The sequence below is a fragment of the Periplaneta americana genome, chromosome 8, assembly GCF_040183065.1.
Source record: "Periplaneta americana isolate PAMFEO1 chromosome 8, P.americana_PAMFEO1_priV1, whole genome shotgun sequence".
NCBI lineage: Eukaryota > Metazoa > Arthropoda > Insecta > Blattodea > Blattidae > Periplaneta > Periplaneta americana.
Window position 1 is genome coordinate 87,483,039 of NC_091124.1, and position 18,882 is coordinate 87,501,920.

The 18,882-nt window shown below is 39.4% G+C and overlaps 1 protein-coding gene across 4 annotated transcripts in view; it reads left to right on the forward strand.

Annotated features, from left to right (window-relative positions):
- LOC138704862 (uncharacterized) overlaps positions 1-18,882 on the forward strand; it is a 125,182-nt gene that overhangs the window by 25,874 nt on the left and 80,426 nt on the right. For all 4 annotated transcript variants that reach the window (XM_069833199.1, XM_069833201.1, XM_069833202.1 and 1 more), the window contains 6 exons: positions 4,017-4,093; positions 9,778-10,029; positions 11,558-11,830; positions 11,941-12,040; positions 12,284-12,388; positions 17,719-17,858. In XM_069833199.1, coding sequence (XP_069689300.1) covers positions 4,017-4,093; positions 9,778-10,029; positions 11,558-11,830; positions 11,941-12,040; positions 12,284-12,388; positions 17,719-17,858 — 947 coding nt within the window. The remainder of the gene's footprint in view (positions 1-4,016; positions 4,094-9,777; positions 10,030-11,557; positions 11,831-11,940; positions 12,041-12,283; positions 12,389-17,718; positions 17,859-18,882) is intronic.

Below are 18,882 nucleotides of genomic sequence, written 5' to 3' on the forward strand. Positions count from 1 at the left end.
AGAAAGGGAGAAAAGACTAACTGTACTTTGTTGACGCTGTACAAAATTTTGTCCAATATTCTTCTGAGAAGATTAACTCCTTATGTAGATGAAATATTGGGGATCATCAATGTGGTTTTAGGCGTAATAGATCGACTATTGATCAGATTTTTTATATTCGACAGATATTGGAGAAAAAATGGGAGTATATTCTCGGATTCACAAGTAGAGAACCCTGCCTCCCACACCACTTCTACATAGATTACAGTGTTCGACAGGCCAGCTAGGGACGATATCTTGTTACAACTTTGAGCTGTTGCCACATTTTGCAGTTTTGTTACTTTTGGGTTCTTTCAAAGTATTTTCTATTTTATGATAAATTAAATCAATTTAATAATATGTATTATTATTACTACTACTACTACTGCTACTACAGCAAGTCACCCTCAGTGATTGACTGGTATCTTCCAGCAATGATATCAGTGGCTTCAGCTCTTTTTTTTTTTTTTTTTTGTAGGTACTGTCTTATTGAAAACTCTGTACCTCGAAGTAATTTACGTACTCTTTATCTGTGACTACAGGTGGCCCGGGTTTGATCCCCTGTGAAACATGAATGAAATTTATGGTGGAGAAAACAGAAGCTGTAGAGGGTTTTTCTTGGAGTACTTCCGTTTCCTCCTATCATTCCACCAACACACTCCACTTTTCCCCATTTCATCTATCATCTGAAAATCTGAAATAGTAAAAATAGGCTGGGGTGATGTCTGCGGGAAGTATGGGTTTCCGATTCTGATGTAGGTTCTAATGAATCTAAGGAAATGTGGCTCCGGGCTCGTCAATAAATGATGGGGGTTTAGCTGCAGAGCTCAGGAAGGATGGTCCATCTGTCAGCCAGTATTGGATTCAAGAATGCCACCCGAGCCATCCGTCAAACATAAGACAGTCGTCGAATATAGGGCGTGCAATGAGCCTAAATGGCCTAAGTGCAAGGATCCATCCAGGACAGCCTTCGTGAAAATCAATCAATCAATCAATCTTTGTACAGTACTCTTCGCGTAAGAGAATTCGTAGTTACTGCCACTATTTTTCTCTCGCTCAGCATGCATTGTGGTCAAACTTCTATGGATGACACTGCACTCTAGCACTCCTACACTTACTTATAAATGGCTTTTAAGGAACCCACAGGTTCATTGGCACCCTCACATAAGACCGTCATCGGTCCCTATCCTGTGCAAGATTAATCCAGTCTCTGTCATCATATCCCACCTCCCTCAAATCCATTTTAATATTATCTTCCCATCTGTGTGTCGGCCTTCCCAAAGGTCGTTTTCCCTCTGGCCTCCGAACTAACACTATATGTATTTCTGGATTCGCCCATATTATGTGCTACATGCCCTGTCCATCTCAAATGTCTGGATTTAATGTTCCTAATTATGTCAGGTGAAGAACATAATGCATATAGTTCTGTGTTGTGTAACTTTCTCCATTCTCCTGTAACTTCATCACTCTTAGCCCCAAATATTTTCCTAAGAACCTTATTCTCAAACACCCTTAATCTCTGTTCCTCAAAGTGAGAGTCAAAGTTTCACAACCATACAGAACAACTGTTAATATAACTGTTTTATAAATTCTAACTTTCAGATTTTTTGACAGCATATTAGATGACAAACACTTCTCATATTTATTCTGCATTTAATTTCCTCCCGAGTGTCATTTATATTTCTTATTATTGCTGCAAGATAATTGAATTTTTCCACCTCTTCGAAGGATATATTTCCAATTTTTGTATTTCCATTTCGTACAATATTCTGGCCACGAGACATAATCATATACTTTGTCTCTTCGGGATTTACTTCCAGACCTATCGCTTTACTTATTTATCGTTTTTATTCCCTGTTCCCCGAAAAAACGTTGGATCGAGGTTTCATTGTGTATAGATTACATATATGTGGAGACTAAGAGGAAGGTGGAAAAGTGAGAAGATTGGAGAATGCTGGGTTTGCAGTGGAGGACCTGCTCTTGGGCAGAAAACTATAAATGAATATGGATGTATGAGTGGAACCTTTCACCTCAAGAATGCCTGGAATGTGAAAGTGTGGTCAAGTTTAAGTAAGCACACCCACATCTGAAGATTTTGTTTTCTTGGTGCGCTCCTTGGCTGGCTGAGAGAGCCTTTGCATTTAATATGTATAAGAACGTATATACAGTGTTTATTATTATTATTATTATTATTATTATTATTATTATTATTATTGTTATTGTTTTTTTATTCTGATGATGTAAACATAATTGTTGATACAAATTATATTTCTTATTAGGCATTTTTAGTTCACAGTTACAGTTCTTAGGGCAACTGTTTTCTTTAATATTTCGTGAATATGTGTTTCCGTTATTGTTATTATTATTATTATTATTATTATTATTATTATTATTATTAAGTGCAGAATAAATATGGGAAATGCCTATTATTCAGTTGAGAAGCTTTTGTCATCTAGTCTTCTGTTAAAAATTCTGAAAGTTAGAAATTATAAAACAGTTATATTACCGGTTGTTCTGTATGGTTGTGAAACTTGGACTCTCACTTTGAGAGAGGAACAGAGATTAAGGGTGTTTGAGAATAAGGTTCTTAGGAAAATATTTGGGGCTAAGAGGGATGAAGTTACAGAGAATGGAGAAAGTTACACAACACAGAACTATATGCATTATGTTCTTCACCTGACATAATTAGGAACATTAAATCCAGACGTTTGAGATGGACAGGGCATGTAGCACATAATATGGGCGAATCCAGAAATACATATAGTGTTAGTTCAGAGGCCAGAGGGAAAACGACCTTTGGGAAGGCCGAGACACAGATGGGAAGATAATATTAAAATGGATTTGAGGGAGGTGGGATATGATGACAGAGACTGGATTAATCTTGCACAGGATAGAGACCGATGACGGTCTTATGTGAGGGTGCCAATGAACCTGCAGGTTCCTTAAAAGCCATTTGTAAGTTATTATTATTATTATTATTATTATTATTATTATTATTATTATTATTACCGTCATTATTATTATTATTATTATTATTATTATTATTATTATTATTGTTATTATTATTATTATATTCTCTAGTGAATTGAAGTTACACAATATTTCATACAATGATAGGTTCTGTATTGATCAAGAAAAAGATGTAATAATGTTGTGAACATACTGACTGCAATTATTATTAATTATGCTATTACACAGTTTTTATTGGAATCACTGAAGATAGAAGAGTGTTTCTTCTCGATTTTTGAGAAGTTCATCTTCTTTTGGGTGCATATTAAATGATTTTATTAAGATATGTCTTCGAATAAGTGTTCATGAAAAAACTCTAAAACCCCTTTACATCACAATAAGAAACAGGATTATTATAAAATGTGTAAAATATACAATAAATTAGAAAGAGTCACCTTAGTCACTTTCTCTATTAAGTAGATTTAGTGTTATTAGGCTCTCTAGTTCAGTTTTTTTTCCTTTCTGACATTTAAACTTCTTTTGACAATATGTGCAGGTGTTGTATGATCACTAGTGCATTTAGTAGGACTACAGAAAAGGAAGACTTTAAACTATTAATTATTTTTATTGACTAAAACATCTGTATCTAGATCAGTAATCTGTTGTTTCTGGTCAATTTCCATGTCGTGTTGTGGTATAGCCTATGAGTCATGGTTGGGAGATATCTCTACTTCATTATTTTATTTATTTTCCTGATTTTGAGTTTGCCTGAGTGGCGCAGTCTGTAGAGTGCTGGCCTTCTGTGCCTGAGGTTGTGGGTTCGATCCTGGCCCAGGTCGATGGCATTTAAATTGCTTAAATACGACAGCCTCATATCAGTAGATGTACTGGCATGAAAAAGAACTCCTGTGGGACAAAATTTTGGCACATTGGTGACGTTGATATAACTTGGCAGTTATGAATGTTAAATAACACACAATTTAAAAATATATATATTTTTTTATTCTGAATTGATTTTGTTCATATTTTCTTTTTTCTTTCTCATATAGTTGTGAAAGAAATCAAGGTGACTACTGCATTTGAGAGACTTTTTGGATCACCTTTGGAAGAAGGAAATGTTACAAAGGTGAGTTACATTCTTGAAACATGTTATTTTAATAGTAAGATTTTGTCTATATTTCACTTGTTTATAAGGTTCTTAAATGTGTGAGGTAGAAGAGATGTGAGTATATGATTTTTAACTGATATGGGTTAACTCCTGTTGAAAAACAATTATAAAGAATCATTTGTCGTATTTCCACTGACAACTGTTTAATAAAAGAAGAAGAGGGTACAGAAAAATATGAAAATAAAAAAAAAAACTTTTCACGGAATTACAATTTCTGAGATATAGTCCATATTATACTTAAAGAAAGATACGCATTTTGGAAGGTAAATCTTGTCACTGGGACGGCCAGTAGTGATGATTTCCCTTCTCAGAATAGTTGCAAGTGAATTCAACAGGCAGTAATATTTTTGAGACAGTTCCTCTTGTTCTTCTTGCTGTGTGTTTTTCATCACCGGTCATTGATTAAGATTTTGGTGAAGACAGTTTCTTGAGAGGAGTTAATTCTCTTTTTAATTGTGTTTGAGGGAATTTTGTATTGAGTGTCCCAGTCCTTTTGCTTGGATCCCAAATGTTTTAATTTTGCATTCTTTACGTTCATAGATAGGTATATGGTTTGATGTCTTAGAGATATCTTATTATGTTGTTTTTTATGCTGAATTTTGCCATATCTATATCTACTATTCCGAAATTTATTGTCATATCTATATCTACTATTCCGAATATCGGTGATGGAACTAACTATTTCAAATAACTGGTACTTACAACTTCGTGATGTCGAGATTTTTATTTATCAAGAAGAATATTTTTGCTATAACGTATTAGTTTGTAAGTTTATAATACAGTGAAGATCTGATTTAGAGTCTCTGAAAATAGAGATCTTGCTTATCAGTGTATTGCTGGTGTTGCTGCATTTAAACGTTACATTGACCATAATATTATTTAATACAACACTTACAGTGAATGAGTTACATGGGGGATTTAAGATTCGTAATGTGCAATAATGGATACATTTGCAACATAGAACATCTCCTAACTTCCCCCTCCTCAAAAGAAGAGGGGAATAGCGCTAGTCAAGTGATACTCATCACTTTCGGACAAAAACAATATTCTCGTTTCATGTTGACTCCATGTTTTTGTCTTCTGCTAATCTCTTATTCGTGTTTAGTATTTGGCATTCCTCTTTGCTTAGGTAACTCATCTAATGGGATGGGGTGTGTGTGTTTGGTGATTTGTTTGCGCGCATTTTGTATACATGTGTTTGTGAGTGCGTATATGCATGTATGTGTGTGTGTGTATTTTTTTCACAAATCTTGGAATTTTTTTTCCTTTAGAATTTACTAATGTACGAAAGACAAGTAACATAATATCAATAAATGACCCTATATGTACACTCCTAGACAAAAAAAAAAAAGACCGGACTCTTGAAGCGTAAATTTGTCCAAGTTCCGTTCTGCTGTGCGCCTGATACACAAGACTAAAATCAGAATAGTAAGGACGAAACCAGCGAGATCGAAGTACATACTCTTATACTGGCAAACAATGGTCTGGACTGTATGTGTGTCATAGCTCCGTGGTAAAACTCTGACTTCACACGCAGAAAACCCAGGTTCGTATCCGCCTTCGGATGTGGTGGTGGTGGTGGTGGTGGTGGTGGTGGTGGTGGCGGCGGCGGATAATAATAATCCTCATCATCATCATAAAGTTAATAGTATTGCAAAAATGAGATGAATAATGTTAAAGACAAAACCACTGCATTGTAGATATACGGTACACTTGTAAACAGTGTCACTACATATATGCTTTTTTATAATAGCTCCGTGGTAACAGCATTGAGGGATGCCGGATTTTCTGCTACTGAGGCAGGTAGGCGACTAGGAGTGCACGATTCCACAGCTAGAAGATGGATGAGATTATCCAGAGAAGGAATTGAACATCGTCAGCCAACTCGTGCACAGGACGCTGCTTTAGTTGCAGAAGTAGAAGCGAACCCACTTCTTTAATTAAAGTAAATTCCTGTTTCCCTGGATCTTCTCGCACTGTCATAAGGCTTCTGCGGGACGTAGGACGTTATCCAAGAGTGGCAGCAATGAAAGGGTGCATCACTGATGACCGCAGATTATTCCGCCTTGCATTTGCAGAGGAAAATATTAATTTAGATTGGAATAAGGTAATATTTTCAGACGAAGTTACTTTTTACTCTGACAGTTATGGGCGGAACATAGTCTACCGTTCACGGGGATCCCGATATGATCCTACGCATGTGACAACTCGCTTTCGCATTGGCTGTGTATCTGTTCCATGTTGGGGCTGGATGTCCAGTGACTGCCTGGGTGTTCTATGGCGGCTCGATGGAAATCTTGATGCCCAACAATACAAGGTCTTATTGGAAAATGTTATGCTTCCCTCTGTACGGATGATATATCCTGATGATGATGAGTTCATATTTCAACAGGATAATCCTCGTGTTCACACATGTGTCGAGGTCATGAGATGGTTTTCAGAGAGGCTATGGGTGGTATTAATAAAAACGAAGACCTTACTATGCTCATCTTCCTCATGAGCAAAACGAGCTTGCTTTTTCTATGAGGAAGCTCTGAAATGTCGTATTAATAAAAACTATCGGAGCTTGCTCTTACGTGCCAAAGCTTGCTCACAGAATTTTCTTCACTTAGCGTGGGAATTCGTATCAGTAGAGTCATCAAACGGGTTCAGGCCAGCCACAACAAGCTATACCGCCATGTGTATTTCGATTGAAAGGATTAGTGATTGAGCTATGAGTGATACAGAGGAAGACGTTGGGAAAAAGGGAGAAGATTTATCTTTATTTATGGATATCATTAAAAAATTTCCAGTTATATTTAAGAAGTCAATGTTACCGGAATCGAGGCAAAAGAAATCTGCAGCATTTGCAAATATCAGAGAGAAGTATGAAAAAGGGTTTGGGGTGCCAATAACCGAGGCAGAATTAATTAAAAAAGTGTCCAATATGAAAACCAGATTTAAAAAAAGATGGGAAACAAGCACATAAAGATGAATGACTGTCCGGGTTCGTATGGGATCTTTAATTGAAAAATCCGTAGTGACACTTGTGGCGGACAAGGTTGCAGTTGGGTTTTTCTCGGGGTTCTCTCGTTTCCCCTAATGAGGAATTTACATCATTCTGTCAACATTTCTCCATTCAGTCATTATTCCATAGCATTCCTCGAATGCCGGCTAGTGACGCAAGGACGGGGCTGGCCTAGGGATTAGTGGAGTTGCTTGCTCGAAACCTGGATACATACCAAACCTTAGTGTAGTCAGCCGGTGTGAGTTTGGGAATGTGCCTAGCTTGAGGTTAGTGCAATGTATCTTGATAGGTCGCAGTGCTGGGTCATAGTGCCCCTCTCCCAAATTCTATTTCATTCCAGTGCATAATATTTGAACTGATAATTTCATGTAAGTTACATTTGTGTGTAAGTTGTAAATAAAGAGATATTCGACATTCCGTGTATTATCGGCTGTGATTTTATAGTAGTTTTCAAAGAGTCTTGCACGCTTTTCCTTATAATACTCTCTGTGTTCCTTCAATGCCTCCAATTGTTCCAACAGCATTAGCCTCTGCAAATCTGTTAAGGAAATATTTAAATGACTGCCTCTGGTTTGGTTTGTGTCACCTAAGAAATAGTCGGTTAAACAATCCACATTTTCTTGATTAAATCGGTACGAAGTTTTGTAATCTCTCGAAAGTGAATCTCTCTGCTTCTTATACAACTTTTGAGGCCATTGAATATCCATGAACTCAGCCATTTCGATACAACAGCTTCACTCTACAAGCTTGAGTTAACTATTTAGGTACCTCAGGTTTTTTGAAGCAAATGCTTCAGAGCAAGAAGCAAAACTCCGTTTTATTAATAAGTAATGCGAGGAAACTATTACGTGCTGACTCCTTGCTCAAAGGTGGAGGAAATTCTTGATGAGCAAGCTCATTTTCCTCAACTTTATTAATAGGAAAAGGAGGAAGCTCACAAAATTTGAAGCAAACTCATCTTCCTCATCTTTATTAATACAACCCTATATATCAGACTGATAGAATGGCCTCCCTGTTCACCAGATCTGAATGTCCTAGAAAATTTGTGGTCGGAGGTGAAGAAAACTGTGAACGCGATGATAAATACAATCCACATCGGCCGACCACAAAAGATACACTCTGGAATATTATCGAAGATGCTTGGGATCGTGTATCTTCACGTCGATAGTACTTGAGATGCCTGAACATATTCATACCCAGTAGGATGCAGGCGGTTATAGATGCGGAGGGATTACATACCCGGTATTGAATTTTTTGTCTATTTTGATTTTTGTTTATTGGTCTCCGAGATGTATTTCTTTATTTTGTTTAAAACAAAGAAAAGAATTATGTTTGTTTATTCCTATCCGAGAAGGATTTCTTTTACTTAAGGTTTATTTTTCTTTATTTCTATCCAAGAAGATTTAGTTTAGGTCTTTAAATACAAGATAGAAGGGAAAGGATTGCTATTATGTATCTAACTTGCCCTTTGTAAATATTCAGCTTTCTGTTAAATATTTCACAATACTGGTTATTATCAATATACAAGAAGTAAAAAATGAGAATGAAAAAACATAGTTTGGACTGAGATTCGAACTCGAAACCTTTCGAATACAAGACCTCAATGCTACCGACTGCGCTATGCGAGAGAGACGATGACTCTTCTCTTTAAGAAGCATGTTATATAATCATCATATAGTGGTGGCAGTGGAGTGTTGGAAACATTTACGACAGAAGATATTCGTTTGCGTGTGTATCATGCTCTGACGTATGCACCCGAAGTCTTCCGAATCGGACATAGAATCTGGAGCCTGGTCATTTTTTTGTCTAAGAGTGTACATCATTAATATCAAGTAATCTCTTTGTTAGAAAATGACTTCAGATACATCAGGTGGAAAAAGTGTATTCTCTTGAATCAAAATGTTGCTATGATTTATGCACAATTTAGAGGAAATAATTAAATAAATTGTAAATACAGTAGAATCCTGATTATCTGTCACTCTATTAACCAGATTATCTGACTGTCTTTCTCTCCCTCCTTTTTTTTTTTTTTTTTTTGTTTTGCTACAGAAACAATGAAGTACTACTGTACGTTATATTAGTACCAGTACTTTTTTTTTTTTCTAGAGGTGTTATTACAAGCCTTGACACTTACACAGTATGGTCTACTGTTCGAGTCGCTGTACTGTACAATTTATATATTATAAAATATATTCCATGAGGGTCAAAATAAAAAACTTGTTGTGCTAAGTACCGAAAAAAGTGCAAATAATTGAGTGGTTTGGGGAAAAAAAAAACTGTGGCTCATTTTGCATCAGAATACGAGATTGGTATTATTGGTAATACAACTGTGCGCGATTTAATAAAAATAGACAATAAAGTACGTAAATCTACAACACAAAACCTGTACTATTTCTATCTTTTCACAGATAGCCATTACAAGGAATTTCCTTGCCCCTTAAAAACCCTTTGTTGACAAGATCATGGAGGAAATAAAGAAAGTGCAAGTATTATTCACTTAATTTACGAAAATATTTTATGACACAGATTATCCGATTTTTTCGATTAACCAGTCCAGCCCCTTCATTACCACGGATAAATGAGGTTCTACTGTAATGTTACTTAAAATAATACATAAACGTATATGTTTTTGTAGATGTGTGGTACTCTTCCATTGCATCTTCGTGCAATTGGATGCTTGCTGCAGCTGCTAAAACGATGGCTAGTAGCTGAAATTGTAGACGGAGCTGATAAAACTGGATGGAATCCTCCAGAGAGCTGGCACTATGGTCATCAACTTCGGGCTAGTCATTTTGAACTCTACCTAAAAAAACAATGGAATGTACAGTTACTGAAATGGCTCAATCTTCGTGCTGTTGACATCTGTTGGTGGAATGCTCTTCCTAAGGTATGCATTTGTCTTTAGTCTCATTGCTGGAAAGTGACATCATGTAATAAGCATGTAGCTTTTTATTACTTTTTCCTGTAGTTTTTGCGCATATGTCTACGAGCACACGCACACACACACACACACACACACACACACACACACACACACACACAAGCACGCACGTAACCATTAGAGCATTGTTGCTATTCCATATAATAATATATGGTCTTATAGTGTATAAAATTGTATTCTTATTGCATTTACACCTGGTCATGAAGTGAAATACGAATAAATCATGCACAGTGTTTGCAAATGTTTCAATTTAAGTATAATTAATTAACAGTGAAGTTTATAGTAATGGAGACAGTTATAAAATAAAGAAGCGGTAGGCCTATAAAACGACATTCAATTGATGTTGAGAAGAATTGAATACCCTCCTCCTCCCTCCCCAGAATAAGGATCTAAGTGCATAGAAAAACAGTGTACCATTCCGGGGGGTATTAATAAGGGTCTAAGTGCATAGGGAAACAATGTACCATATACCCTTATTCCGGGGGGTATTCAATCATTCAAATTAGTACTTTATGTAGATGAACAATTCGTTTAACATGTTTGTAAATTAGTCTTGAATATGTTGCGCTGCTGGAAAAGTTTTTCTTCCTGAGATTCAAAAGCTCTCACAACCAATTAAAAACTTAGGTAGGTACTTATAGTAGTACATCCGTTATCAACACACGTTTTAAAGTAGTACATCTGTTATCAACACACATTTTAAATAATATAGGGCAGTACAACACCTTATTTCAAATGGTATCGTTTGGTGACAAAACCTTCTTCCAGCTGAGAGTAAACAACCTTCAGTTCTTACAAATATATTCTATTTCAGATGATGTTAGGTCTAACATAATACCATGCTTAAGAGTAGAATTAATCGAACAACTCCATAACCTATTGGATGGTAATAACAGTTACATTCTTAGTTCTAATACAGCTTTGAAAGTAATTCAGTAGCAAACGATTTATAATTGATAATAGATTAATTATTAACTAACAATAACAAAGCTGTATTTGGAAATATAACAGATTTAAGTCAATTATATTTATTTGTAACGAGTGCAGCGAAGTGCGCAGGTACTGCTAGTACTGAAATAAAACTATAGCTTTGTTCATACAAAGACATACACTTCAATAAGCATCGCCTGTCACTGAAAACAAATGAAGTATGCTGGTGAGAGTGTTACCAACATAAAATTCAACATATATACAATACCAATAGAAAGTTTCACTTCATTCACTGAACTTAAATTTTCTTGTTGGTAAGGGGCTGTTATTATGGAATTACCCAGTTGGAATAAGCAAACATGTATGAGCCATAAAGTACCTGCTATTTTATTAAAAACAAAGTGGTATTAACTATACTGTGTATTTGTATGAAATCTTTTGCTTGTTTTTAGATTCTGTATCCACTCTCGAAAAGTTTTCCACATAATTTAATAATAATTTAATAATTAAATTATTTATTTATTTCTTCTTTTCTTTTTTTCAGGGAGATAAGATTTGTAAGGTTCAACAACGTAACTGTGAACTTGGTTGCTTTATTTCTGCAATGTGCAAAAACCTTGATTCATGCGATTCAAAAGCCTTTGTCAAAGATGAATTTTTGGAAGATGAGATGATTTTTCACTATTTTGTAATTTCATGTCCGCGTGGAAAATTTAAAATATTCAGTGTACTACCAATTGCTGCATTCTTTCAAACGTCTGTTTGTCGTGGACTTTACTTTGTAGATAGCATATCTGCATTTCATCCGCTCTCTCAGGTAATTAATGCAAGTTTTTATTGTGGAATATACTGTTAGAAAAACTAGAATATATAAAATAATGTTAAGTGTGTGTATTTTTTGTATTTAATTATATTTCTTGTTATTAGGTGATAATTGGTTTCACAAATGCTGCATTTGCTTTCAACTTTTGGTATGGAGGAAAAGGACTTGAAACTCAATTGGTTGATTGGGAAGAAAAATACGAACGTAAGTGTAATTTGTATGAGCTTGATATAGGAATATGTGATCAATTACAAAAAAGATTGTATCATTTCGCAAGTATAGTGGAACTCGTGATGTAAATTTTCATTTTCCTCCCTTCCTCCTATGTCAATGATTTTAGTTTTTGAACTTTAGAAGGATATATGTTCTTTAACATTTCATTACTTGCCAAATTTATCCTATTAATAAGTTCGTCAAAATTGACTTTTAAAAGAAACTGTCGTTTAGTTCTTTCCAGAGGTGCAGCACCCCCAATGATGATGTTGGACAGACAAGGACTAGTTAATTTCATGTTGAATATTATTGCTGGTCATCAGGTTCGCGCACATATAGGTAAGTTTGAAGAGCAATTATATTGTGAATTTTATTGGTAACAACAATGTAATTTATTCGTCACAACAATAATTCCTTTCTACAGTTCACCTTAAACGCTCTCGTCAACAATTGGATCTTCACAGTATTCGTTATAGCACTCCACCGACGACAATGACAATTTACTTGGACTATTACGCACAACAATGAACTGTTAATCTTAACTAATATTTACAAAGCACTATTTACAAATCAGAACTACCAGTTCTCAGTTCACAGTTCTTCTATCTCAGTCACTCGAGTTCACAGTATCTCGAACCACAGACCTTCAGAGACAGTTCACTGTACTCGAACTCGGGTCCCTCCAACTGCGGTCCACTGCACTCGAACTCAGGTCCCTCCAACTGCGGTCCACTGCACTCGAACTCAGGCCTTCGGATGCTGACGCAGATGCGGACGCACACTCGAGTCGAACTCCGGCTGGCTTGCTTGCTCTGGCTTTCTCACTGACTGAATAACTGAAAACTCTGTCTAGTTCGCTGGCGCCTGCTCTTTTATAGCAAAATCATAGTTACGAGAACCTTCTACAGGTGTGTAGAGAATTATCTCAATATCTCTACATCGGCGCATTTCTGGAAGGGCCGGGAAGGTCCGTTCCCCCTTCCCTCCGTAAGCAGCTGCGCGCGCGGACTCGTCGCGTGACGTAATACACCCTCTCTCTTCTCTCCACCGCGCGACGTCAGTCAATGTTCCGTGGAGCCTGTGCGATCTGCTTTCTTGCGGGACGCTGGTCGTGAGTTCGATTCTCACGTCGCTGTCACATTGCTCCCTCCTTAGGACTGCTCGTCTCGGGCAGTCCCTTGGTAGGCTGCTAATCGGTCCAACGTTTGGGGTCCTCCGGCTGCTCCCTCCTTATGGTGGCGCCACCCCATCCTTGGCTTGGCTGGGCAGCGATACTCGTACTGCGTGGGCGCCATCTTGCTCTTCCCCTTGGCCCTCCAAGGAGAGCTCGCTGGCCACGGGTTGGTCCTCGGCGTCCATCAGGAACACTTCATCCCGACCAAGACGGAGTATACGGCGCCGGACGTCCACCGTCGCATCGAGTAACCGCATGGCGTCGAGTCCCAGGACGACGTCCTCGGTGATGTTGGCGACGAACACCCACATCTCCAGTTTCCTCTTCCCCAAGGTCAGGTCCAGGAAGACCTCTCTCTGGATGGGCAAGCTCTCGCCTGAAGCAGTACGTAGCTCGTATTGGCGCAGCGGCGTCCTCCCAGGTAGGCCACGCACGACGTCTGGTCTGGCGATAGTGAGCATCGCCCCGGTGTCCACCAGTACTCTGCATGGACGGCCTCTTATCTGTCCTTCAGCAATCAGCCCATCGTCGCATCTTCTGTCGACCGGTTTCAGGACGAGCCGAGGGGATGGTGATGATGGCGCCGACGTGCTCCTCCGAGCATCGGCCCCCTCTCTCTCCTGACTGTAGCCAGGTCGGTCGCAACTCCTCCGCAAGTGCCCAGGTTCACCGCAGGACCAGCAGGTGGGCACCCGTCGTCCCCGTTGCTCAGGCGACTTTTGACTCCTCTCGGTGTCAGCCACCTCTCTCTCCGGCCGGTGGCCAGAGCGGTCGCAGTCCCTCCTTAGGTGTCCCGGCCTCCCGCAGGACCAGCAGATGGGCGCCCGTCATCTCCGCCGCTCCGTTGACTGTTGGCGCTCCTCGACGTCGGCCACCTCTCTCTCCTGCCTGTGACCGGATCGGTCACAGTCCCTTCTCAGGTGTCCCGGTCTGCCGCAGGACCAGCAGGTGGGCGCCCGTCGTTTCCGCCGCTCCGTTGACTGCTGGCGCTCCTCGACGTCGGCCACCTCTCTCTCCTGCCTGTGGCCGGATTGGTCACAGTCCCTTCTCAGGTGTCCCGGTCTGCCGCAGGACCAGCAGGTGGGCGCCCGTCGTCTCCGCCGCTCCGTTGACTGCTGGCGCTCCTCGACGTCGGCCACCTCTCTCTCCTGCCTGTGGCCGGACTGGTCACAGTCCCTTCTCAAGTGTCCCGGTTTGCCACAGGACCAGCAGGTGGGCGCCCGTCGTCTCCGCCGCTCCGTTGACTGCCGCTCGGGTGGCTTCGGTTGGCGCCCCCCAGCATCCGTCGCCGTGACGCTCCTGATCCAGTGCGGTGCTGAGACTCCCGCCGCCGACTTGGCCGCCTCCATCCTGAGGGCCGCCGCCAGAGCTGCGTTGATAGTGCGATGCTCTGCCAGGAGTAGCTGTCGTCTTATTTCCGGGTCTCGAACTCCGCTGCCGAAGGTGTAGGCTGCCTCTCCAGCGATGAAGTCAATAGGTAGGCCCCTGAGCGCCTTATGGGCCAGTTGTTCCACCGCCATCGCGAATTCTTGCAGGGACTCGCCTGACTGTTGGACCCTCGTTTTTAGTTGGGTCCTAAATGCTGCAGCAAGTTGATGGTCACCATAACGTCCCTCCAAGGCCGCCATTATCTCAGCGGCTGTCCCATCTTCTGGAACGCTGTGAAGAATCTCCGACGCCTGTCCCTGAAGCGCGGCCAGCAGTTGAGTAGTTTTCTCTGCTGGCGTCCAACCATTGTGCTCTGCGATGGCCTCGAACTGGCGACGGAATATCGCCCAAGACGTCGTACCGTCGAACTTCGGCGTCTTGACGTTGTGATGTCTGGCTGAAGCCGATGGTTCCGCAGGGGCACTATATGGAGTCCTCAACTCTGTGGCCGCTTCTTGCATGGCACGTCGAACCTCCTCGGCAACTATCTGTTTATGTTCTCTAGCCTGGCGATCCACCAACGCGAGGATGTGCTTGTTTTCTTCAGCATGTTTTTCCATCACCTCACTCGTCTTGTCCAGCAATTCGCTCGTCTGCTCTTGACGGCGCTCGAGATCGCGGATTTTGCCGTCGAAATGGTCTACCTCCTGCCTCAATTCGGTTACTGCCTCGTTTATAGTTGTAAAATTCTTGTTTAGGTTGTCAAGATCGGCTTTGAGTTCGTCTTTCACGATGGCGACAATTCCATCTACGTGGGCTGAAACGCTTTCAATTTGCGTAGTGACATCATCTTTCACTCCGCTTATGTCGCCTTTCACTCCGCTTATGTCACTTTTCATCTCCGTTTTCACTTCACTTATGTCGCCCTTCACTTCACTTATGTCACTTTTCATCTCCGTTTTCACATCACTTATGTCGTTCTTAACCTCACTGATGTGCTTGTTCATGTTATCTTTTACTTCACTAATGTGCATGTTCATTTCTGCTTTCATTTCTGCGATGGCTTGCAGGATCTGCTGTAGGTTCTCCATTGTCGATAATGTCCCGATTCTGACACGTGTGAATTTTATTTGTAACAACAATGTAATTTATTCGTCACAACAATAATTCCTTTCTACAGTTCACCTTAAACGCTCTCGTCAACAATTGGATCTTCACAGTATTCGTTATAGCACTCCACCGACGACAATGACAATTTACTTGGACTATTACGCACAACAATGAACTGTTAATCTTAACTAATATTTACAAAGCACTATTTACAAATCAGAACTACCAGTTCTCAGTTCACAGTTCTTCTATCTCAGTCACTCGAGTTCACAGTATCTCGAACCACAGACCTTCAGAGACAGTTCACTGTACTCGAACTCGGGTCCCTCCAACTGCGGTCCACTGCACTCGAACTCAGGTCCCTCCAACTGCGGTCCACTGCACTCGAACTCAGGCCTTCGGATGCTGACGCAGATGCGGACGCACACTCGAGTCGAACTCCGGCTGGCTTGCTTGCTCTGGCTTTCTCACTGACTGAATAACTGAAAACTCTGTCTAGTTCGCTGGCGCCTGCTCTTTTATAGCAAAATCATAGTTACGAGAACCTTCTACAGGTGTGTAGAGAATTATCTCAATATCTCTACATCGGCGCATTTCTGGAAGGGCCGGGAAGGTCCGTTCCCCCTTCCCTCCGTAAGCAGCTGCGCGCGCGGACTCGTCGCGTGACGTAATACACCCTCTCTCTTCTCTCCACCGCGCGACGTCAGTCAATGTTCCGTGGAGCCTGTGCGATCTGCTTTCTTGCGGGACGCTGGTCGTGAGTTCGATTCTCACGTCGCTGTCACAATATTATTGTCTCTTTCAATGTTATGATTTTAAAAGAAATAAGAATGTGTTACGTCGTTAATTTTTTTTTTGCACTAGGTTAAGTTTCGTTGTGTGTTACAGTGAATAATGATGTATTTACATTCATTTTTATATGCAATGAGTAACTATCGTTATAGGTTGTTTTTAGGGAATAGTTACATATGCCAAGTTCATCTCCACTATGTTGTGTTCTAGTATTCCTAGAACGAAAGGAGATATATTAAGTACAGTGGTGGCAAAATGTATAGGACATAGTCAAGTGATTAATAATTTATTCGATATAAAAGTGAAAATTTAAACCAATTCCTGTATGTTATACATGTATATTAATGCAATTAGTTATGAATGTAATTCTGGAAGTATTCCAGTTTGTGAGATAAAAGTATAAATAAACTACTAAAAAATGTAGGGATATTGCAATTTAAAAAAATATAATTTATAATTTATTCTTAAATATAGTTGTGTAATAGATTAAGTTAAAGTTTTTCTAGGGTATTTTTTTTTTTTTGTATAGGGTATTCTGTAGTAATACTACCCAATAGAAAGAAAAGAAATGCTAGAGACAAAAATAAAAATTAATTACACAGAGAAAAAGATTGTCAGAGTTGTATTTCCACGAAGATTTGCAACAGGTTGACACCTCTCTGGCATGGTTTGCATGCAGTTATCAATTTTGTCTTGTATTTCATTGAATATTGTGGCTGTGTAAGTCTTCTGATAATGCTAACCTGAATGTGGTATGATGATATGGAATGATTAGTTATCACGTATAAGTGAACCTAAAATTAAACATATATATATATGAAAGTCACAGAACAGAATTGATGATTAAAGTATCAAGGAAAATTGATTTACAAATGTTTATTGTAGAGAATTGTCAAAAGTGGCAGATACAGAAGTTCTAGGCTTTATAGTTATCATGATTGGTTTAAACATGCACTGAAACCAGATGTAAGTGCAAGTTTGAACCAACTCAAATTACATAGTTATGTGATAGATAAATTAGTTATTAAATTGTATATTTATTATGTATAATTACTATTCATATATAGATCAACTTCAAATTATGAAGTTTATGTACTTTTGTGAACTATTAACAATAAATACTAAATACTAAAGTCCTCTGATGGTATTTGGGTGTGGTACATGATTGCCTTCCTTTGCTAATAGATGCATTGGTTTTTTCTTAAATGCCACTTTTTGTCCACAGCTGCAACATTGAATTCAAATTTTTATGACACACTGTATGGAAATATCACCTGGACATCACCCATTAGTGTGATACGGTTGCCATGGAACATACCTCTCCTTATCAATTGGTTGGAACTACTGTTGATTCAGATATATGAGGTACTACATGTTCATGAGTATCTGTCATTTAATCAGTGGGATTGCCTCTTATTACTGTTAAGACGTCATAAGTTATTACTAGGGCCGGAATTTATATGCACTATAAGCTAAAATGATAACTGTTTTTAGTTGTGCGTGGTATATAATTATGGTTCAGAAAGTGTGGTTTGCAATGTGTGTGTGTAGGCCTATATATTATGTGCATCCAATGCCTACCCACTTCACTTGCGTGATTCGGGTTCTGCATATTGCGGATAGATGACAAGAATGTGATCCATTTTCAATTTTTACACCACTTCGGCAAGCCACGCTGTACATGATGTGTATTTGTTAAGAGTTATGTTGTGTATGTGTAAGTGTTCGTATAAGTAATGGGTGAGGATGATGATTGAGAAGGGGAAACCAGTGTCGGCACGTAGCCTACTCCTATCGAATAGCATCATGAGAGCCAGGCTTAATGTCCTCATTCAACGGACGACAACATTACGAAGTTTAAATTTTCCAGCATAGAAAAAACACATGGAATTACTACACATTGCATCAAAGAGGAAACAATTAAATGTATTAGAGCAGGGGTCAGCATGTGGGCATATAAAGTGGATATGCATGGGAAGCAGTGGGTTCTGTGAGGAGCAAGTGAGCTCTTTACATCATCTGGATGCTAGCAGTGGCAGGCCTGCGATCTTACAATTTTCGATAAAGGGACATATTTTGCAGAAAGATGCAGTAACAGAAGATGTAGTGAAACATATTTTATGCAATCATTTTATTTCAATTAAGATTGCTCAACTGCCTCGATTCCGCCTCTGATTTTGAACTTCTCAATCCATCAACAGAGCGTTTTTTATGTTCTGTTACTGGCAGTCTCATCTCTGCAGCTTCCATTCTTCGAAGTTGTCCTATATTATAGTCCATGTTTCTCAGCCTCATTATAACGTTGGAATAGTCAATACTTTATAACATTTCAAAAGTATCCCTGGGTTGTACAGTAGGCTACTCTTAAACCGTATTATTTATGTTCCCT